We start from the raw sequence: 26,662 nt of genomic DNA on the forward strand, positions 1-26,662 counted from the left end.
TTGTATAATTTAAATATTTTGGATCTTATAGTCCTATACATATTGGGTGAACGAAATTTGACGTAAATGCTTTGAATTCAATCGTTATTTGTCGTTATCCGCCAAAATGAGTATTGTGTGAGTAGTGAAGATAAAACACAGACACCAAATACAAAATTAAGTATATTATACATGTTTGATTCTATTTTATTGAAATACTAATTTTGTAACTATAATATATTGTCATTCATAATGATTGGTGGTCGTCATCACCGAACTCGTTATACAAAAAATATCACCAATGCTAGTCATAGCCTTTACTAATTGGTCGTACGTACACATATGGCTCGATCCCCCATCCCACTTCTTCGATATACGTTTAAGGCAAAATAGTCGAACGACTCACTCTGTTTATATTCTAAAGTGGTGGTTGGTAGGAAAGAGCGTTGGGGGTCCTCTGCCTCACTTATACTTTATACGTACGATTGCTACGGACTGTGTCAAAGTAAAATATAATTGTTCATTTTTTATGTGTAATTTGTTGACAATTAAAACTTTTAGTCGTCTAAATTTAAAAATTGATTCCAATTTTTTGATTAAAATAAAATAATAATATAGTTGTGACATTTAACTAAACGTTTTTCAATGATCAAAAATATATTATGATAGTTATAATACGGGTTTTTAACTTATTCTATAATTTGAAGTTCTTTTATTGCATTATAATGTGATTATTTTGAACCGTGTTGGCTCACTATAATATATAATTTATAACAGATTTAAAATATATCAAGAGTCCAAATTCTCAAAATTGAACCGGAATAATTAATTTTTTTTTTAACCTATATTACTATAGTTTATACATATAACATTGTTTTAAGAATTCGATAATTTTTACTTCGTTTAAAGGTGACTAGTCAGAAAATTGTAAGAAACGATTTTTAAAGTGCATTTTATAAAAAAACGTAATATCTATTAAGGTCTTACACATCAATTTCAGAGCTTTTTACCATCTGTAGTAAAAAATTGTACATAGCAAAAAATATTGTAAACATATATTATATTTATATAATATATATGTATATGCATGTATGTATGTGTAATACAGAATGTACGTACATATAAACTTGTTTGCTTTGTTCAAAAAAAAGTACATGTTTATAACTTAAATAAGATCAGACATCAAAAAAAATTGTTCATTGAATATATATTGATTTAAATTTCCCATCAACAAAATTTAAAACAGCAGAAGATTTATTATAGAACTGCTCAAATACACAGAATTGAAATGTTTGAATGGTCATATATTATTTTTATATTCGATTGATTTTTATTCAATGAAAAATAATAACCAACGGTATTAATTTATTATGGTCTGGTGTATACTTCGAGTTTAGTTTATGTTTTTGTTCGACCAAAGTAATTATGGCATTCATTAGATACCCTAAAGCTGTTACTTTTCCGAGAAAATAATGTAGGAAGCCTGTTGGTGAATAAATTAAACGAAAAACTTTTACATTCATGTCAAACTCATTGGCTAAACTCTTTAACATCAAGTCACTCTCGGCTTAAAATTAAAAAAAAAAATACATTTCAAAACAATTTATTTTTAAACTCGAAATGTGTTAAATTGAAATAGCCGTTTGCTATTTTGATGTTTTGTCGTTGGTATTCGCTATACGTAAATCCAGATAGCCTCGATTCGGTTAAATAAAATATTGTTATCTATCCGATTATATAATATACTATACGTAATGTAATTGAATATAAATAATATAATATTCCAGTAATAAAACAAGCACATGTTTAGAATTTAAGAATTTATTAGGGTTCATTTATCGTCAAAAAGTTTTCATTTTTTTTTTCTCTTTTTTTGTTATCTGTATTATAAATATGTATATTTTGTATATAGATGTTACAAAATAATCGATACTATGCATTTAGATTATCAATGTATTAATGTATAAATAAATGTATTTATTTCGGGAAAATAAAATAATATATAAATTTAATATAATAAAGTACCTATATGAAAAACGGTATATCAAAAAATAAATCAGTTAAAATGCAAGAGCTGGCGCATTGGTTATGCAATTTGACTACATTTATGATATTTTTTGCAGACGTTTTTTTTTAGTAATTGTATTGATTCAAAAACGATGTATTGTCATTTATGACATATTAAATTTATTGAACAGACATTGTATTTGTAATTTTAATTGTATTTTTAACACGTGGTATTAATAATTTTTGCATAGAGTAATATTACAAAGTAGTATTTAAGAAATAATGAATTTTGAGCAAGAGTGGTGGTTTTATTTGATATTATAATGGTTTTTCATAATATATATTTTAATAAAAACAGACTGGTGATTTATACTAATTCTTAGTTAGCACTTATTAAAATTGCATCTTATTGCGATTTATAGGGTTAGGTTTAGGGTTATTGTTGATTGTGTACTGTATTTTAGTAAAGTGTAAAAACAAATAATGGAGATAATAATATATTATGTATTTTAATTTTGTCGTAGAGCGACGCAATTGTTTTGCAAATTATCCACATTAATTGTCTGATTCAACAAATAATTCTTGGAAACATACAATGGTTGTTGTAATGTATAGCTTAATTTTACAAATCTATAATTTGTAATTGTACAATATTGAAAATGTTGAAATTCACTAATTTATTACAATACAACGGGGTAAGTTAGAATTCGGTAGTAAAATATCTGCTAACCCGTGCAGCGTAAGCTCGTGTTGCCGCGGTTTAAATCAATTCATAGTCAAACCTTTATGTTTAGTTTGTCTAAACTGTCATCTATAAGTATAGCCAAAAGGATAAAATAATCAATAAATCATCATATTAGTTGAAAATTAACAAAACAGTTGATATAATAATATCAAATTACTTAAAATTATTTGGGTAATTACGAATCAGAATCTATTAAAATTTAATACATGATATTTTAATAAATATTAAAATTTGTACACAAAAATTAATTTGACATTAAAATGTGTAATGTCGACTAATATTCGAGTGAATAGTAAAAAAGAGTTTGTAAAATATATCGGTAGAAAATAAGGTTTGAATAGTTAAATAAAATTAAAATATATTCAGCATTGTACGTACTGTTGAATAATATTTATTTAGGTATACACTGCACTAAGTTCTGGTTGCGGTCAAACAACAAAACAGTACAATTAAACGTAGTTAATTATTATTGAGATCACTACAGTAGCAATTACATACTAATGACTTCGGTCGCGGTTGACCACGTAGCTAAACGTAAAACTATAATAGATATTATGCGTTGTTTTGTTCGTGCGCATACGAATATTTGCTAATCGTAAAGGAGACGATTAGCGAAATCTCACTAAAAGAGCTTCCGAGGCGGTAGTTTAAACTTAAACTAAATACAGAAGTGAAGGACATAATTATTAATAAAGCGGTGTAAGTGCGCGTCAGACCAATGTAGAATGGTATGCACGCACGCAACGGTATTTACTCTACTCGTAGAAAAAGAAATCTAAGTTCTCGTCAGATATTTATAAAGTTTGCTATTCATCAACAATTTTCAACCATATTTTTTTTCTTTAATAATATATTTATTGAAATTTTGATTTTTAGAATTTGTAAATACCTACCTATATTTAAATATCATATTATTTTAAAACTAAATAGTTCAGTTGTATTTTTTCAATGAAATTCGAACGAGTAGTTTCGGAGTTTTTTTGCTTTAAGTGAGTACTTTAAGGATATTAGTATGAGGTAACAGTTGTAAGATATATGGAAATTATAATCGTTCAAATATTATAATAGTAATAGTATTAGTTTACTAACATTTTATAATTTATAAAAATTGTTTAGATTAGATTTAATAAGAACTAGACTAAGTATAATACGTATACTTAATAATTCCAATAATCCAAATTTGAATACATTTAATGTTAATTGGAAAAAGTGGAGTACTCTGTAAATGTAGTAAATATATTGTCTAATTTAATGTTTATGAGTAATATTATAGAGGTTATTATATTAGAGGTCATAATTTCTTTATGAGACAACCGAGATGCAAGATATTAAAAGTAAGATAATCTGGTAACCTAATATTATATATAAGTTTATTTTTATTTTTCAAAAGTTTAAACATCATTCCTAGGCTCAAAGTGTTGATAGGAAATAAAAATACGATAATTAATATTTTAATTAAATTGAGAATTTCGAAAATAACCTATCTATATCTATTTTATATTTTTATCAAATTTGTTTTAACCGAAATTTTTATGTATAATACACTATTACACTAGTATTTTATGAGCAACAAGTGCCAATATTTGATTAAAATACTTAAATCACCAATATCTTTCGATGGACTTTGAAAAGAACTCATCTCAAAAATCTTATCAATCATTTTCTCAACTTTAAGAATATTATTTTACATAGACATAACATAGTAGCAATAGTTTGAACTTAAAAAAAAAAATGAAATGTTTCAAATAAAAAATCAGCTTTTCGTGCTTCCTAAAAAATTTTAATATTCAAATAAGAGACCTTTTTAAAATTCACAGTTAAATTACAATAAAATAAACAAGATTAAGGAAGCTTAAAAACATTGTTACTATGAATATTATTGATTTTCTGTAGTTTTTCGACATTCTTCTACAACTATTTAGAAATTCACATAAAATAAATTTAAAAGTACCATCTGTTATAACATGATTTATATCTAATTTTCAATCAATAAAGAATTAGTGGAAGAATGTTACAACTCTGGTGAAACATTCTATGAATATTAAAATAATTAAAAATAAAATATAATAAAAAGTACTGTAAAACCAAATATGTTCTCATTTCACTGACATAGTATAAACTAATTAAACTTTTTTATAAATGCTTCTAAAAGAAAATTAAATAAAAGAGAATGCCAAAGTCAATTCATTTGTATATTATTGATATGCATTAAAATGTAATTTTCTATTTTAAAAGAGTTGTTATGAAAACGGAATTTACTGGAAATAATAATAAAAACAATCCAAACGGGTTAAAAAGTTAATCATTAAAAAGTAATCAACTCGTAGAATATTTTTTCTGAGAAATTTCTGGAGAAACGATTTAAACTTAATATTTGATAAAAATAAAATTAATTATACACGTCCAAGTATGGTTTTAACGGCGATTTTCACTTATAAAATTATTTTTTTTCAATAATTTGAGTACACATTTTTAAAGACGAAATAATAGATTAATATAGTCGAACTGAAAATTACATCAAACATAATACCTTAAGTATACCATGGAATTTTACGTATTATTTGGGCGATGGGAAAACATAAAAACGAATAATAATCGTTAATTTGTTGATGACGTAGCAACAAACGATTAATCAGTACGTAAACGATATGCCCGAAAGAAATAAGAAAACACGAATTAGCAGTGGCTCCGAAATCATCGAAAAACTAGGATATTGTAGTGAGACGTCCAAGAGTGCGTATACAGTGTGAGGTCAATACCATCGGGATGGTGAAGCTTCCGGTGTGTGGAAGTGGACGGGTAAGGTAAAACGGGTATTTTATACGGGGTGGCTTACGGGATCGATACGATGGAATTATTTCGGCGATATAGGATAAAAGCATATACGATCTCAGGATTTGGGTGTTGTGACGACGAGACTGAATGAACTGTTTTTCAAGCGAACCGAGCACAATACGGGGATTATTTTATTATTATAACACAGTTTGTTGATCATATTGGTACCAGTGGACGATTCGACTTCAGATGATTGGACGAAGGGTTGTTTGTACACTTTGTTGGTTGCACAGTGTTGTTGTTGTTTTTTTTTTTTGGTTTTAATGCGCGTGAAAAAACACTATTATACTTATTATAGTAATTCAAGACAATAACAGATTAAAATATTATTAGTCATTCGTTAAAATGGGTAAAATTAAACTGCACAAAACCAATCGATAGTATATTATTTATTTATTCCACATTGCCATTAAAACCAAACAATATTAATTATAATATCATTATAAAATCGATATATATATTGTTTGTTAAATGTATTTATTTGTGAACATAAGCGTAACAAAAATAGTGATAAACAATAACGAATATTGATTTTTTTTTTTTAATTATACGATACTTAAATAAAAAGCTTTTTACGAGTATATTATTTATTGATTTTAATTTACAGAAAAATATTTATAAAATATTCTTTAATATTTATTTTGCGTTCTTATAGTACAATTTAACCATGGAAAATATAAGATATTATTCAACGTGAAACTGTAATATTTTTATTACGCAGAAGTTTTGAAACGTCAACACATTGCTTTGCGAGTTATTACAGTAATTCATACATATTCCATTTTAGTGGAATTATCTCTAAACCGAACAGAATATATATATACGTTATATAATCGTATGGTTTTAAATCAAATTTTTCTCCTTCGTTAATTATACTATGATTATTATTTTAAATATTTCCATATAATATTATTAACATACATAATTAAATTATATTTTACAGCCTTTAGAGAATTATATTATACAACGATAATTTTGCCCGTCATTTTTTTTTTGTACTCCTATACTAAAAATGAAAATGTAAAATATTAAAATATCCTATTGTGCGGAAAGTGTTAAATTAAATTTTTATTTTTTATTTACAGGTACTTCAGTTTTTGATTGTCATTGTGCGTATCCATCCACCTATTATAATATTATGTTTCCATATTTTAATATATACATATATTTCGAAAAATGGACATTACCAACTCAGGTATAAGAATATTTATATAAATAATTAATTTAGGTTATTTTAGATATTAAAGTAGGCACTTCTAATTTGATAAATATTTTTTCAATTTTTGGTTTTCTAGTTTAATTATATGACAAACCTACAATTTTCAAATGTCATATGATTGGAACAATAGTATTCTTGATAGGGACAGATATGCTGAGACATTCTGTACATACGTAGTGTAATATTAATATACGCGACGTAAAATGATATTAACTATCGTTTACTGAGCTATTCAGTAGGGTGGCTAGCTGTCGTGAAAAGAAAACGATTGATATTAAAGAAAAAAAAAAAATCGGATGTATATTGATATTATTATTTTCGGACGACACCCCTATATGACATCGATCGTCGACACTTTAACGAGTTTGTGATAAATGGAGCTCCAAAAGTCCGTAACCCGTAACTATTCTGTAAACCAAAAATATTTTCATACCACGAATCCTACCTTTCACCATCTCGGCATAAGCGATGGTTTTATTGTTATTATTTTTTTTTTTTACATTTCCAAACCTAATTCAACAATAATTGATCGTATGTCGGAAGGCAAACGCGCGGGTAATGCGACTGAATTCAATTCACAATATTTGTATTATTATTACAATTATTGGTAAAAGTGACATTTTCTTCAACGATTTTATTACGAGATACTTGGAATCCGTACATACGACGTAGATTATATTGTTTTGTCGCAAAATAAAATAAAATAAAAAATAGTTATATTTCGATTTCGGTCTAAAAAAAAAAACATGTCCATTCCGACCGACTAATAAGCAATAAAAATATTTTTTTCACCTAACGGTTTATTGTTTTTTTTTGTGTGAGTTCAAACTGTCGTATTGATTGAGATATTTTTATTTATATTTATTTTATTCAAAAAAGTTGTTTTGTTTTTTATTTATATCACTTAATACATTTAATTGTACGCAACTTGAAGTAATGCCGTGTTTTATGTTCACTCGAAAATAAATATTGTTTATAATCTAATTATTTGTATTATATCACATATATTTATTTTAAAATTTACTTTTTAGCCAAATAAATATTTTTAACTACAATATATTGTAGTAGCTAGCATAATATATTAAGTTTTTTTTTTTATTCAAATTTAAATTTTTTTAAATTAGACAATTTCTTATATTTTATAAATTTATATTAAATTAATAAATACATATAAATATGTGTAGTAGTGAATAACCGTAAATATTATGTAGAATAAACGATTCATAATATAATATTTTATTTAATAATGCTATACAGTACATATTATAATAATATAAAATAAACATTTTTCTCGTGCGTAAATATTTTTATGAAAAACTGTAATCATAAATCTATAATTTTAAATTTTAAAACTTGTTTAGTGGCATCCGTATATTTATTTTTATTGCTTATTAGTATATTATTAAAAAAAAAAAATAAAAATATATAACCTTCGCCCGTCACATTATTTCAGCTTAGCGTGTTGAACCGGACACCTAAAAAAACGTACTAATTGGGTCGTAAACTTCCGTTGTTTTTAGAGCGTAATATTTTGGCGGTTATGCGGTGACATCGCCTGACCATTTAACCGGTTAAAAAGTTCATGTGTTTTTTATGCAAAACGTTTCTATAAAATGAGATGGACTTTAACGAGTAATAAAATTATTGTGTGTTCCTGTCAATTTTACTATACGAATAATTTTTCAGCGTAATATCTATATGAAAAAAATAATATATATATACGTATACAAATAAACAGTATAGCGCACAGTTTCATCCCTGTTTCTTGTTTAATCAACATAGTAAAAAGGAAAATGGCAGGGCCCATTCTCTATATGTATAGCGAAAGCATTTCTGAAAGCTATTTTATATTGAACGAACATGGTCGTTGCATTTTAGGGATTTGAATTTTGTGAAGAATGGTTGTACAGACTGTCAGAGATTAGGTTATTCAATGTTATTCACTATTCATATTCACCTCTATTTTTTATCATAATAATAGATTTATTTAAATTTAGATTTTTAGAATTTTTAAATATGCATACTATATTTTCACTCATTTAGATTTTTATATAATTTAAGGATATAATAAAATTTTAAGATACATATAATATTTAAAAAATAAACTGTAAAATCTGTACGTTTGAATTATGAACTGATATCGTTTGAAAACACTCCTTAAATCGTCTAAAAATCCGAGTGTACGGTTTACTATACGTTTCTTAAATCTAATCATACAATTTCCAAATAAGAATTTGAAAAATTCATTATCAGAGAATAACAATGATGAGAACGAGCGTGCTTGATGAATCACACTATATAAACGGAAAATCGTGGGGGGATTTCTTATTACGTATATATTATAATTTTATTAATACACCGGTATTAAAACGCGTTTTACATTTCCTCTCACCTCTATTCTCGTCCTCATCAGCAAAGTATGTAAATCCTTACGCGTGAGGACAAAATGTGTGTTGGTATATTGCTTTCGAGAAACACAACTATAGTCCGAAATTAATAGCAACAAATAATTAATTACATCGTGATCACCCAAAATACACGTGGATTGTGGATATTCATACAACTGATACTATAACAGATAACGTATATCTCCAGTATTATATTTTATATAGGTATGTTGTTGTGCATGAAAATATGATAATAATATGTTACAAGTATTACGAAAATAGATGTGTACACGTGAGTAAGTAAGCGACAAGGTTTCAATCGCCATTTTTGCAATATTCCTTCTAAAATAAAACTTTTAATCATCCCATTAATTCAACCCGTTTGAATTAAAGATTATTATAACTACTGTAATAAATATATTCCATTTTTTTTCACACTGATTATCTGAAGTACACGTATTATGTCCTTTTTTCTGGAACATTTTCTAATTTGTTATAAACTAATATTACAACCACAAATCATTAATTATTGCTTAAATCAAGTAGATATTGTTCAAAATCACTTTTAAACAATTTTAAATTGTAAAGATTAAGAATTTATTGATTTATGAATAATTTATGAATTATCGAGATTGTAAACATTTTAGCTTGCGTTTCAATAAAACGTTGCCCGATATTATTGGTCGTCATTTTATCTATGAACGTTTAATTTATGAATAATGTTGTATTGCTGCACTAACTGTTTGTACATGTATTGAATTTTAAAATAAGACGAATTTTCGTTGAACAGTCATACAATACAGTCATCAACAACATTACATATCTGGTTTACAGATGAGTAAAGTCTATGATCCCATTCGTATACTTCGAAACCAGAAATGGTCGGTTCGATATCTAAAAAAAAATCATGAGCTTAACATTTTCTCTTCGCACGTAGTCACTAATCGACCTTCGGTTAAAACTACCGTTTATAATTCGTTTGATAGTGTGTGAAAATGTAGTCCCGAAGATTCATTGACTTTATTTTTGTTCACGGTATTATATAGCAAAATAGATACAATAAATTATTGTATTGGCCGCTCTTTTGATCACAAGTTCTGATAAAAATGAATTGAACGCTTTTAATCAGTGTTGTAAGAACACGATAACGAAATCGTCGAAATAAATTTTTTTTTTTTTTTTTTTATGATACATAACTATTTAAGTAGCTTAAATATCACAGAAATCTTGAGTTGATGTTAAACGCTTGTAATAGCTATTAAACATACTTTAAAGTAAGCTGAAAAAAACTGTGATTTTTTTAATAATTGCTTTTGTTCCTAGGTCTTCTATATCCATTTAAATTTATTAAATTTGTTTATTGTTAAATTAAATACATATTTTCCTTTTATTACACTTTAAACTATTGTGTACTGTCTGTTTTTCGAAATTTTAGCTTTCACCGGATCTCTAAGATCATAGATTATCCATCTCTTGAATGTGATTGTATTTGTATTTCGTCTATATATTTATTCTTGTATACTACTAACCTTAAAGCGTAATCGACCCCGTTTTTATATAATATTAAAATGCTTCTGTCAATCACGAGTTTTAAATTAAGAGTTGGATAATACTAATTGAGTAGATATGAACAATATTCGCGTTCACTACTACGCTATAGTCCGAGTAGACTTTTCCGAATCACTCTGTGGCCAATGGTTAGCGTCACTTTACAAATGATGATTTGCGGTGAAGTGTCACATTTATCATTTTGTCTCTGTAGGTACGTAGAAAGAACCCTCCATAGAATTGATTTCGTTGACCACGAGAAGACTAGCGGCAACATGTGGGAGCCGCGCGGTGGTTTTTCGCTAGCCCGCGACGTTTTCTTGTATTATGGTGACCGCCACATGGTTATACGCAATACGTCTACAGTTTACGTTGGTGATGGATCGTGCCCGATCGAGACAAACGCATTTTAGTCAGTTAAGCCGAAGACACGAAACGAAAAAAAATATATCATTTTTTAGTAAATAGCTGTGTGAGTACGCGAGCCAACGAATGAAGCGATGGTTATAAATTATAATTAAATAAATATGTGTGTCACGTCAAAATTCGTAGAACAGTATAAAGGCAGAGGATTGAACAAGATATACGCTTTTAATGCACAAATCGCATCAAGTTCGGGATAAAACCACCGCAATAGAAATGTGTGAGGTACAAATCATGGTTGTAGGTAAAAAAACAATCAAGATGAGGTGCAGGTGTGGAAGAGGTGATGGGTACTTTGGCACTCTGTATACCATATCGTTCATCTCAGCAAAAAAAAGGGTTGCGTTTTAATTATGAATTTGTAAGCAACGGTTGATAAATCGTAATCGTTTGTTCGGAAATCGATTACTTTGCAAAATAATGACAATTTTGCAGTTTTATAAATAGCATTGCGTTCTATTGTCATGTAAAATATGGTTATAATATAATTTTTTACATAAACGGTTTGGAAGCACTTGATCCTACTGAAAAATAAAGTAAAATAAGAAATTATAACGTTAGAACCGCACATTATTCAACAAATTTTAATATTTCGAAAACTACTGATACGAGAGAGAGAGAGAGAGAGAGAGAGAGAGAGAGAGAGATAGAAAGATAGCTTAATTCGTATAAGCCATAAGTGGAAACATCAGCACACATGATTGTCATAATATCTGTCATCTCTAATATAGTTTAAAAATACTATTAATAATGTTATTTAGAATAATTTTAAATATTTGTTTTAAATATAATATAACACATAAAATTGTATTAACTTGTAAATTGAATATGTAAGTCCTAAATTAACATGATAGAGACCAATATCATTAAAGTACAGCTTTGAAATTGTGAATTATATTTAACACATTGCAGAGTAAAATGTTAGTATGTACAAACAATTGAACAAAACGAACAATTTTTCACTTGCTTAGTATGAATGGAGACTTGTGATGTAGAAATGTAAACACATTTATGAAACAATTAAAATTACATCGTGACTGGAGACAAAAATATCGCTAGGACATAAATTAGTCAAAACATTACACCATTGCCTATACAATAGCAAACTAATTAATATGATGATTACTTCCATTAAGATAAACAATTTAAATAATATTTTATACTTAAAACTTGTATGTCATATAAGCACAGGTACAGCTACGTATATAAATTAATTGTATACGTTAAAAATAAGTAAATTTGCACTAATAATTACATTGTTAAATTCATAATTTAAATATATGCAATTTAAGTATATTTTAGGTTGGTATACACATGAAATCTGTACATATAAATTCTAGTATTAAACTACATGTTAATTAACTATTAAATTATTTTTTAATTAAATAATTTCAATTACATAAATTTATAGTGAAACTTCTGTAAATTAGAAAAAATATTATTTATGTACTTATGAATTAATTTTTATCGTGTTAAATTATTTTACCACATTTTTATTGATATACTTTTAAGTTATATCATTAAACATTTAATTTAAATTAAAATTGTTTCATCTGTGTATATTAGAAATAAATATGGTTTTAATTATTATGATAATTTACATTATATATTTTTCACTTATGGATAATGAACTTAAAGTTGTAATCAATACATTTATAAGTTATGAAAATTTAATATATTAATTAAAGTAATTAAAAATCATAATATTAAAGTTGTTTTATATTACAACTTAAGAGGATATTTATTTTTTCAAATTATAAATCATTATTGCTCAATTCAATTTTAATATGTATGTAGCAAATTTTTAAATGTATACAATACCTATACGTAATGTACTTATATTGAATAATAATAGATTCTAAGTACGCATTATTAATTATAAATTATATTATTTAAGCAACAAATAATGGCAGCAAAAGTACTATTTATAAACTAACGCACTTATATACATATAAAAATAAACAAAATCTCACTTCTTGTATCTCACTTTAGTACTGTTTTTCATGTTTCACTAACACCAAAAAGATCGAATAATAATATTACATATAAATTCTTTTCTAAGCATACTAAAGGTAATATAGTGTTCTGAGGTCTAGATAATCAGTAACTGATTATTTAACTACCATTGCTACACGTTATGAAGTATTATAAATAGATGGATGTTTTAATCAATTCCTCTGTTATTATAAGATTAACTTATATATTTTATTGAATTTTATTTTACTTTATCTTATTTTATATTAACCTAAACCACAAGTGTACTAATTGTAAAAAGTAAAATATAGATTTTACAATTCTTAATAAAAAAAATAAAAATATATGATAAGATTAATCACTTCTTATTAAATAATAATGAAAGTTGGTTTTAAATTTATAAAAAAAAATTATTACTTAACAGTATTTTTTATTTTAAATTTTAGATTGAAATGTTAATCCATCTGTATATATTACGTAAAGAAAGCCTCAATAAATATAAAATTTAACGTTTAAATTTATTCTATTATAATTATTAATATCAAGTAAATAAATAATCAAAATCTTATTTGTCCATACAATTTAAAAATCAGATAAATATAGAAAATCCATTATTTTTAAATTAACCTATCTAAGATAAAAGTTAACTTGATTAATATTAGATTTTATTTTGTGATTACACAATTTTTTTAATTGATAACAAATTCATTAAGTACAATGTCAGGCTAAATTGTAAATAAATAGATTTATCAACTGGAAAAATACAAGTATATTAATGTTCAACAAACACATGGCCACAAAGTAACATACATATTTCTTATATTGATTATACTATAAACATACATACTTCATAGATAAAAGTTCAAATTATGATACAATAATTTCAACTTTATTGTTTTGCCTTCGACTATTCTTAGAACTAGTTATTACTGATTTATTATGGTATATGTGTACAAATGTACAATATATAGCGAATTTTCTAGTTGAAAATTAGTATAGTATAATAAAGTTGTTTTAAGCACACAGAATATTAATATTTAGGTTTTAATTTAGTTTTATTAAGTTTTCCGATTTTAACACAGGAGGATAAATAATAATATAAATAGTTTTCAAATATAATATAATGAAAAAAACAACAACAATTTAACGATTTTGTCGCTATTGCAAAATGGATACAGTCACATATAATGCCAATATACATACCTAGCTATTTCCGGTTAGAAATCGTAGGACATTAAACTTTTTGTTTGACACTCAAATTATTCTCTTTCATCTCTCCGGAATGATGATAGAAATAAAAAGTTTCGTACATGTACAAAAACATAAAATGAAAATAAACTTTTGTAATATACCACAACTTTAGTATATGTTATATTATGTACATTTTTAGTCGAACAGTTTGATTAAATAGATTATAATATATAAATGGACATTTTTATTCTATTATCATAAGAAATTATAATGTTGATATCAATTTTAAATTCTTTTTTTTTTTTAGTTATCTTATTTGTTTGTATTGTTATATTCTGTGGTATTTACTAATAAAATGTTGTAAAATTAATAGTGAATTTTAAAATAATTTTTCAATTCCAACCTATAGGTATTTAGTTTTATATTTAAAACTTATAAAACTTTATTAACCTTGTTTCAAAGTTTAACTTATAAAAAACCACGGATATTCCATTAAAAATGTTCTAATATTAGCTTCTTTAAACACCTTTAAAATACATTACTATTATTAGAATTTAAGGCCATATAACTAAGTTTATAACTAACGTAATACTATTAAAATGTCAACAGCTCATACAAAATTATATTTTTATGTCTATGCATATGGGACGTGGGTAAATATATTTTAATGTGTATAGTACTTATATTAAATTAATTAAATGTATATCACAAAAATTGTGTGGATTACACGAGTCATGTTATTTAATCTTCATTTGATAGAAATAGAAATATTTCTGAAATATTTCCAGTATAAACAGCCCTATGTTGGTTTAATATTCATATTTACATTTGATATATTAATGTTTTTGATAAGGCATTCAATAAGTTAAATAAAATTGAATATTTCCGTTTTTATAGTCTTGACACCCTAAAGTATAATGTATTATGTATTATACGACTAGTGCTCGCAGTACTTATACAATCTAAAGTATTATGAACAAATAAAATGATTAAGATTATTATGTTTTAAAAACAGACTTCTAAAGTTAATTTCGACAAAAGTTTAGTAGTATATACTCAAAATTTATTTAGTTATTTTACAACTTACGAAATTATGTTTAATAAACTTAAAAACGAAACTTCAAGCTTTCAGTGATGGTATTTACCAACAAGCATAATTCATTAAAATGAAAAATTAGTTAATTTATTTTACAACAGTTTGAATGATTATAACATGGTATACTTTGTAATATTTTAATATTTTATTTATGACCTTTAATTATGTTGAAATATCGGACATTTTAAGGAAACCTCCGTATTAATCTAATCTTACTTATAATTTCTTAGTAGATGATACTTGAACTTGTTTAATTATTAAAATATCGCTGTAAAGATAATATTATGGTAGTTTCACCATACCAGTCCGATATAAGACGTGTAATTATTTTATAATTATACTTACATCAAATGTATTGTGATTGTAGATTGAACAACAAACTCGTCGAGTGTAACAGTTTTAATTAATAATATTATATTATTATCTCATAGATAAACCGACAATTATTATGGGTAGGTGGGGAATAGTTGATAAGAGCTTTAAGTGATTGTATTATGAAATCGATTTCTTTCAGCATCAAATAGTAACACAAATTTAAAAATTAAACATGTTAACAACATAAACTAAAAAAAAAAACGTATATTGAAAAATATTTTATACATTTATGTAGCTATGTCTTCTATTAATGAAGTAAAGGTTGGAATCGTTATGAGGCGGGGTGTGGTAAGGAATAATTCAAAAATATTATATTGACAATTGCATCGTTGTATCGTTAGCAGATTAGGATCACTATAAAATAAATCTCAAATGTCGTCTAAATAGTTGCTTAACCATTATTGTTATGACTTTGTGCTAATGTATCTTCGTTGGCACAACTGAACGTAATTTATTTTTTACTAGATGCATAATGTAAGCCAATAACATATTATGGGTATGTCTATTTTACTATATTATTATTTTCGATTTTTTTGAACCAGCACATTATGGTGGGTAATAAAATTCTATATTTATGACACCGAAAGAGGTGGCTGGATTATTTCTTAAGAGTTTTGGCGGCCTTTAAAAGATTTTTTTGCTATTAGTGACGCAGATCACGGAAGTACGTGTTTGAAAAGCGAAAAATTGGATTAAAAAATATAAAAATAAAAATAGCGACAGTGGCGATGATCGCAGGATGATGTGATGATGATGATGATGATGATGTTGATGATAAAAATAAAATGACGGGAAAAACACACCGGATAAGTGGATAATCGTAGCACGCATGGTTACGCACTCCATCAAATCGCCGTGCTGCGCTAGCCCGTGCGTTATATTAATTAATTTTACAATATAGGTTCAGGCAGTTTTAATTCGATCGCTAGAAGAGTAGCTGTTCAGTTTTTGTATACTGTAATACGTGTGTAATATTAACATGTAGGGACTGAAACCGAATCAAAAAGAGCTAATTTTGGAACACAACAATCTTTAAAACATTGGGAGCTGATACATAACAAGAATTTAAATTAAATATTTTCATATAACCAAGACCACAATTTATTGTAACCCATATTTTTAAATGAAAAAGACGCGTTTTACAGATATTATTAATTTTTAATTTTACCTTTGTAATTATTTTTTCGATAAAAAGATAGATTTTAGAATAGAAGGACCTATGCTGATCGGCTAATATTTAACTGTCTGTTTGTATTTATATTTTATTTATATATATATATATATATATATATATATATACATAATCATTTAATTTCAGTTATAAACTAAACATAAATGTAGTTAGTTATTCTTTATAAATTATATAAAATAATCTAGTACTAGAAACAAAATCGGAACTGAATACAAAAAAATAAAAGCTACCAGATAGCTTTTCTCTGAAATTGAAGAACAAGTACGACAGCCAACAGATTAAACCCGAATCAAAATTACTAAACAAATACAATACTATTGCGTACTGATCGTATTATCAAGCACACGAATCGAGCACATTTCTAAGTACGCGATTACAATTTGGAAATTACTTAGTTACTTATCTTGAAAACTTTAATGCCCAATGTGAACGTTTGACCAGTGCCAAATGTTTAAATGAGTTCGTTGAGCTTATAACGGCCAGTATCATATATGAAACTAACATCGTGATCACTTTAACGGAAGTTTTATAACATAACCAATTTATAAATCGATAAAGTTTTCGATGATTGTACATAATAAGATATAATGTGTGTTATTATACCTTGTAGGTATATAACAAATAGGTATGCGTAAACTAATATTGTATATAAAATGTCTGTTTAAATGGGCAACGTTGCTTAAAATAATGTACGCTCAATCGTGATACTAAAATGGTAAATACTCAATCGTGGTTTAGATTTATTTCCGGAATCTCGGGCAATTATTAAGGCGTTTTACACTGTATTAATAATTTAAAATCTATAAATTAACTAAACTTATATATAGGTATATAAAACTCCGTTTCGTAAAACGTACATCCATAGACAATCGTACCAATACGACAATAGTCGTGAAATAGTCTTATATAAATGTACAAATTATATTATAGTATATTGTAGTGCGTACCTGTATCGGAAACCAGCAGAAAGCGAATATGGCGACCACGACGACGACCATTCGGGTTACCCGCTTCTTGCCCCTCCGGCTCTCAGCCGACGGTGGTTGACCACCAGGGTTCACTCCTTTCCACAGTCTCATCAGCATCAGCACGTAAAGGATGCATATGATTGCCAGTGGTATCGCGTACGACGTGAGAAAGAAGAATATCTGAAATGTCCGACAAACGCAATCGATTGTAGTAATGTAGGTACGCAAAAGTGGTAGAATATATAAAAATAACAACGATATTATTATGCGGTAAGGCAATGCGCGTATAATATAATAACGACGATACGTATACCCATGTAATGATATTGCTGGCCGTTGGAAGTTTGCGCAGAATTTGTTTAAAATGTCAAAGCGCGTTAAGAATGGCAACAAAAATTTATAGACCGTTCAGCGTGTACACAGCATTATATTATCGGTAAAAAATTATTTTAAAGACCGATTGTAATTTTGAATTTAAATTATTATTAAAATATTATTATTAGTGACGATAGGTATTTATTTTTATTATTGTGGGGTTTGAATCGAATTTTTATTTTATGACTTACAAGTTACATAATAAATTAATATAGAAAACAAAAAATATAATCTATGTGATATATTTAGTGTTATATATAATTTATAAAAATAAGATACGCCTAATATTTTTCTGATATATTATATGTTTGTTTTATTTTACAGTTACTAGCTAACTGCTAACTAAGCTAAGCTTTATAACTAATATTACTATTATCCATTAAACAAATTATTATATTCTATTATAATTAATATTAATAATTATGTTTACATGGAACATTTCTTGTACGTTAATATTGATCACCCGTCTCAGCATTAAAAACGCATATTATATTATGGGATATTATGGGTGAAAATAGTATTGCGAACATTTTAAAAACAATACTGCAATTATTTCATTATTACATCTGTATTAACTCTGCAATGTTTTTACCGGTTACAGTTCTGAATAGACTTAGTTTTTCAAAAGAGCTTATCTATATTATATTGTATTATTATAGTTTATCTGTTCGTAAAATATATGAAACCTATTTTTTCATCAATGAGTATATCGATAAATTATAAATAATTTTAGTTGTCTGAAGCATTATCATATTCGTAGTAATAAAATCAATATAGTAAACTATTATACTTGTAAAATTGTATTATCATAATATCAATCTGATATTTCTTGGAAATATAGAACAAAATGTAAACAAAATTAAAATTTTTGTTTTCACGAAAACACAAATATTGATTTTATTCCGTGTTCTTTTTTGGTTTTGTGAAATTAAAACTTTTGAATAAAACGTTTCCAAAACCAATTTTAAAGTTACGTTCAATGAGGTTTTTGTTTTTAAACTGAGCTATTTCTATAATTCATATATTAAATAAATAATAAGTTTGTAATAAACCAATACATAAATTATCGACTATGGTTCAAGATTTATAATATTTATGGTATATGTAAATTAAAAACGTTTTATTTTTGGATAATTTGGTTGTATAAAAAACATCATATTAACACAATTTTAATACATATAAACATATCAAGTACATTTAATTTTATTACTTAATTACGTTTTTGAATATTCTGAAATATTCTGAATAATTATTATTATTATTTCATAAATAATATTCTGAATATTATTGTTCAAATTTTTCATTTTTTGATTCAACATATTATTGCATTTCATTACATAAAAGATAATAAACGTTAATATATTATATATGAAAAAACTATTACGATTTAGAAACTATAATTTAAAACTCAATATAAATTCAAAATAACGGCAATGCAGAAAGCATTATACTATATACTATAAAATCCTAAATAATAATTAATTTATTAATTTTATAAAAAAAATTAATAATTATATAAAATTTTACAATTTGTCATCCATGTTTGTAAATTAGTTATACATAGTTTCAGCCTTGCAATTAATAATTATAGTTTGAGAGTATAGAATTACTTATATAAACGTTTTTGTGTAATTTTGTTCTTATAAAAATAATAACGTGAATATTATTATTACTATTATTTTTATTTTTTTTTTTTTGTTTCAATTGCCTATAAAGATAATCTTATTTTGTCATGGAAAAGTTATTATTTTATTTTTCTAATATAATATTATTATTCTACTGTTTTAATATATTTAGAAAAACTATTATATTATACGGAGCATAGCTATAAAAATACAGAAATAATGACAATATTCAAACGTGAAACATTTAACTCCTCTTAAGTTTTTTAACACCCTCAATAGAATTTTGATAAAATACACTCGGTGGTAAATTTATATATATATATTAACTACTTTAGCATCTCATCCATAGTAATTTTATATTATGTTGAATATTGATGGTCATGAACATTATTATAATTATTATATATATATCATTATTATTACATTTAAATTGTTTTTTTGATCTTGATGGGTTTGTTTGCAATAATATTTTATATTTTGTAAGCAAATAATATGAAAGGTATATAAACCAGTACAAAAATAACACAAATTGATGGCCAAAAATGAAGGTGTCATACACAAATGCAGCATCGGAATGGAGCACGAATAACTAAGTGACGAAACAGGAAAAGTACATTTTTCTCAAGTGGCCGAGATATTTTATCAATTCTGTCAATTTTTAAATCGCATGGTTAGCATTTGCTCCTTGAACATTGAGTGGCATAATATAGCTGGTAGATGGATACCAAAAATCATACTAAACGGCCGATAGGTACCAATAAGTGGGAATTAGTGGAAATAAGCTACACCATGTACTCGAATTGCACCCTCAAATATACTATATTGGATAATAATTGTTACAAAAAGTTTTCTTTAAGAAATTAACAAAACCTGCTATGCTACAAAACTGTTTCTCAAATGTGGCTATTCATAATATTGAAACAATTTATAAAAATTAATAAAACAATGTAGATGTATAGAGGATAATTTGAATTAAAATAAAATATAAACTAAAATAAAATATTATTAATTAAATGATATAATGTAATCGGGGTTTTATGAAGGGTGAATTTAATTTAATTCAATTATTTATAGTGAATAATTCATATTTTTTTTATTAATTAGGCAGTACTCTTAATTATCGTTAAACAATAAATATATTTAACAATAGACGAAGTACTGTAATAGCAAAAGTAGTTGAAATGATCTTATATAATATATCGTAATTATTGTAGATACATTTTCTTTCAAGAGTTAATTTTGTTCTTTTAATTTGTAAAAGTTACTATTAATGGATTAATATACCGTCTGGACTACCGCGTTAACTGGACTACCGGAGGATCACTATATTATATGATATTTAATACGGGCTGTGTGCAGATAACGAGGATAAATCACAGTCGTTACTTTTAAGAAAACGAAAAATAGTTATATTTGTGTACTAATTGTAATAGATTTTTTCTAAGTAATATTTAAGTTAAAAAACAACATAAATTTAATATTTAACATATTTTTCTAGTACATTTCGTAATAATAAAAATTAACTAATTGATTTCTCGTTTACCCATAGACCGTCAAATGGCCTCGTATAAACATTTTATTAATACTTAGAATGAATTGTATGAACATGGATATTAACCTTAGGTAATAAGACCATATTCCTACTAAATAATCAATATGAAAATAAAATTACTAAATCTAAACTAAACATTTAAAAAGTATAAGAATTCACATAAATTGTTTTAAAAGATAAGTGTGTTAAAGTGTATATCTGTCAACTAAGTGATTTATGACTTTCACTTGTATATTATATTTTAATAGTTTGTTGAACTCTAATAAAATAATATTTTTTAATTCCGTAATCGTTTTGGCTGACAATCACTTCATTTTTTACTTATACCCTAATAATAGTGAAATATTATTACTATAAGTCTATTATTCGTATATATTTATTATTTGATACATGTACATGTAAAAATGTAAAATTGATACAATTCCATTTTTTATTTATTAGTTTACTATAATAGCCAAGTAATATGTGTATATTTATTTCAATTATATCATTTTTATATTCAATATTGTTCAAAACCAACACATTGCCAATTTTTTCGATTTTTAAAGAATAATAAATTTATATTAGTTATATCTCATCAAAATGCTGAAATCATAGAGTATAATATAATAAGTGCAATAAGCGCATTACAAATTAATAACTTAATTTAAAACTGTGATTTAAATTATTTTAATTTTTAAATTACACCTAATTATTTAAAAGTCATTTTATGTAATAATTATTTATTTATAAGTTCTATATAAATGTGTTTTGCTTCACATAACACACAAAAATATACAATCTAAAGATATTTAATTGGAAGTTTTTTTTATATTAACTAGGTATTACCTGTTTTGAACAATCAAATAATAAAGATAGCAATTTGGAGCGAAACTTGACCAGTAACCCCAATTATGTATAAAAAAAAAACTTTTATAAGCTATACACATAACTATTTATTAAATAAACAGTTTTTGGATGCCAATAACTGTACCCGTGCTAATAACTGTATACTCTACCCTATATTCACCATTATAAATATTATAAGAAACTAATAGGTACAGTAGTTGATTTCAAAGAACACATTCCAATATGAAAAATATACTTATAAATCAAAATTTTCTTTTGAGTTGTAAATGATTCTGAACATTCGATTCTTACTGTTTATTTTTCAAAAAAAATATTAAATAATAAGTATTATATTTTTTAAAATATAAATCTAAATATATTATTTTATAGGTACCTAATACATTATAATCATTGTTTTTGTGAAAGAAACCTGCAGTGTTAAAGGTTTTTTTTATTATTATTTTTAAAATAGTAAGTTATCAGCAGAAAATATAATTTATGTTGATTTATCGATTTCTGTTTTTCTGTACCTGTACACGTAATCAGTGAATTGAGTGCAAAAAACATATTGAGATAGTATACTATCTATATTTTTATATTTATAAAAATAATATATATTTAATATCATTTTTATATATTTCACAAATATATTTTTATCTATAAATCTGTTTGTTTATTTTCAAATAAATTTGTTTTAGATTAGTTAAACGAATTTTTACGGAAACAATTTTTTACATGATTTTAGAGTCAGTTCCGACTGCGTAAATTGGAGTGAATAGAATGTAGTAAAAATAGCTTAAATATGAACTAAATATCAAGAAAATTTCAATCTGCATAAAAAATTATAAATAAAATTGATATGTTACAAGTACCTACGAAATATATATTTTTTAGTGTTACCACCAAGTTGCTAAAATTATTTGTGTGAAAATTGTTATTTTATAAATTGCAAGCGAATTAAATGAAGAAAACAATATAAAGACCATAAACGTTCTAAAAAAAAAAATCAAAACGATAAATAAACAACACACATATTAAACAATTTTGATTGATGGTTATGAAACAAATATTTTAATAGGTTTTTATTTCAAAATATCCAATTTTTTTATCTTTATTTAATTATTTATACTTTTATGAAAAATATTAAATTTAAATTCGAAATTAAAAATTGTTGAATTATGTAAACATAATCAGCTTTAAGCTTTTAACCAGCTTTTTTTTATATCTGTAGATCTTTAATTTTATTGTTAATGATAACCAGATATTTTTCTGGGACTTGTGTACAATAAAATTTTATTATTATGTCACCTATATATAAATTCAGGTACCACAAATCTATTATATTAATAATACATTATTTTTTTTTTTAATAATATTGAATAATTTAAATGTATCGATATTTAAATTTTATATTTACTGATCTTTTGCCATCAACGAATGTTATATTTTCTTCTTGACTAAAAATTAAATATCTTTAAAATACTCGACGTCATTCAAAAATAAAAATATCAACGGTTATTTTATTTTAATGAGAGAATTGTGGACACTTGTCTACAATCGTAACTATATTCCACTGGGACTGAAAAGAAAATTGAACAGTTTTATGCTATGAATTAATAAACCCTAATAAATATTTATCTCGTAATATGTCTATTATTTATTTATTATAAAATAAATAGCGATACAATAGTATGGATTAAGAAGTATAGTGTTTTTCTAGGGCTTATGGCCTAAGAACGTTAACGTTTGGTGCACTAATAGCGATCCCGGGATTAGATGATGTCGTACCGAGAGGTACAGGACCGACTGCGGCGAGAGACAGTATGTCACCACAAGACTCACGGGCCCCCGGCATTTGTCGACATTGCCGTTTCGAAATTACTAACCGAAAACTGTTATTATTATACATTATCGTGATATTATTATACAAATGTCACTCAGCAATGTCTGAAAGCAGATCAGTATGACCCCGAAAGCTACTTGATCGCATGTCAACTGCAGTATGACGGCCAGGGTCCCAAGAGACGTCACATTTCGAGGAGGGAGGACGACCAGCCGTAACAAAACGTCTCCCGTGAACTTTTCATAGAACCGTTGAATGCAGTTAACTGGAATGGCCGCGTCATTAAAGAAATGATAGTTAAGATTCGTGGATACATGAAAGCTTTCCGAACATCACCCGAGAGACGGATAACATTGTCCTGTGATGACTCCAATTTGTAGCTATACCTGCACCCCGTTCCCCGTCGTCATAATTCCCCATTCCTCACTGGACAGGACCAGTGACTAGGCCGAAATTGTTGGGTACCCAGATCGACTTTTGTTTATTTTGTCGTTAGCCAAGTTCTCTTTAGAAGAGGGGATGATTATCCGCCACCATTATCATTATCCTTCCTCTGCTATAACAGAAAGTATTTGAATACCTGTACTGTCTGGTGGTTTGATCCGATCATAATCCTTATAAAGCAATCGTCTAATTTAAAGAATCCGAAAACAAATGATACATTAGTTCAAATTAGTATTAACAGAAAATTTTGATCTAGATAAACAATTTAGAAATTTAATTTTAATTTTTGATTTTGATTTTATCTTATATTAAAGATTCTATATTTATGATTTGGTTTCTTTTCTGAGGTTAAAGAATTTTTTAAAAGAAAAAAATATTAAAAGTTCAAAGTTAGTTTTTAAAATAAGAAATAAAAAAATAAAAATTCTATATTATAATTTGGTTTAAAATTTTAAAAATTATGTACGTTAATAGCCTTGTAGCTAATAAATTAAATGATTAATACAAAATAATAATAATAATAATTAATTAAATAAATAATATTTTAATATTATTTATAGAATATTTTGCTAAAATAGTTCGGATAATTAAAATTGATTTTGTCGATATAAATAGGTCGTGTCATTAAATTAAACATTAATTTTTAAGTCGCAAAAAATTATCCTTCAAAAATAACATGTCATGTTAAAATTAAGATTTTATAAACTGTAAGTTATGAATAATAATTATTTTCTAGAAAAAAAATGATAATATATTAAAAACAAAAAAAAAATTACATGATAAATTGAAAACATAAATTAAAATATAATAATTAAAAATCAATATATAGCTCGGAATTTAAAATACGAACATAAATAATATGGTGAAATAATTTTATCAAACTAATTGTTGGTTAACAGTGATATGAATAAAATTATAACCATTATTAATTTATAGCCATAAATTATTTAAAAAAATGCACGCAAAAGATTATTTCTAAAACACCTCTATTCAACAATCTTCCTAATTGCTAAAACTTTTTTTAAAATTTCAAAGTTTTTAATTGCATAGTTTCTACAAATAATTTATTGTTATATAAATATACGATACAAAGTAATAACAACATTAATCTTAAAATAATAAAATATACGAATAATAATGGAATAGTAAATCAGACTAAACCTACATTATTCTGTACTACGGTTATATATTTAAATTAAAAAATAATATTCAAGTCATCAATAATAATGATATGGTCGTAATAAGCTTAAGTTATTTAATACAGTTTTCCAACTAAAATAATACTAATCCCATGTTATTGTACGTTTTTATTTTTTAAATGCCTATTGATATATGTGCGTTTTTTAAATTTGTGACAAAAAATAAATATTTTATATTGTATAAACGTTTGCAATGTATATAAATTGAAATGCTCGAGGTAAATATTACAACATAAATTATTTACAATGAAAAATAAATAAAATCGGAACAACAGCACTTTTGTGGATGGTATTTATTTAACAGCTATTGAAGTGGGTAGTTTGTTAAATTATAATAAAATGATGTTATTAAGCAATGAAACACCTGTTAAGGAATTTTAATATAAAATAATGTTTATTATATCAAAGGAAAACGTCATAATTTAACAAATATAACAAATATTTTATCTTAAAGCTTGTAAAATAAAGTTACCTACCTTACAATTTATTATAATGCTTTTTTTTTAAATCATATTTTAATAAATTGGTTAATTAAAATAATATACATGGACTTAAAAATATGGTAAGTCTACGATTATTAAAGTTAACCTAAATTAATGTAGATAAGGTTCACCTTTCGCAGGCATTTATTAACTATGAAACTTTAAAAAAAAAACTGACCCATAAAAATTGTCTAAAAATGTAAATAAAAACTAATGATTTGTTTGGTCAGAAATGATAACATACACGTAACGTGTACCGGTGTATTTGGTGTAATGAGTCCACGGTCAAAATAAATTGGATATAGGGATTCCCGGAGCTGCGAATATTAGGACTCTATACTTTAACAGTTTTGTATTAATAATAACCATCAAAAT

General features: G+C 25.4%; 1 protein-coding gene across 2 annotated transcripts in view; it reads right to left on the reverse strand.

Annotated features, from left to right (window-relative positions):
* The window catches only part of LOC132929153 (allatostatin-A receptor-like), a 169,701-nt gene that overhangs the window by 110,051 nt on the left and 32,988 nt on the right, over positions 1–26,662 (reverse strand). For both annotated transcript variants that reach the window (XM_060994284.1, XM_060994285.1), the window contains exon 3: positions 17,919–18,119. In XM_060994284.1, the coding sequence (XP_060850267.1) occupies positions 17,919–18,119 (201 nt within the window). The remainder of the gene's footprint in view (positions 1–17,918; positions 18,120–26,662) is intronic.

The sequence above is a fragment of the Rhopalosiphum padi genome, chromosome 4 (genome assembly GCF_020882245.1).
Source record: "Rhopalosiphum padi isolate XX-2018 chromosome 4, ASM2088224v1, whole genome shotgun sequence".
NCBI lineage: Eukaryota > Metazoa > Arthropoda > Insecta > Hemiptera > Aphididae > Rhopalosiphum > Rhopalosiphum padi.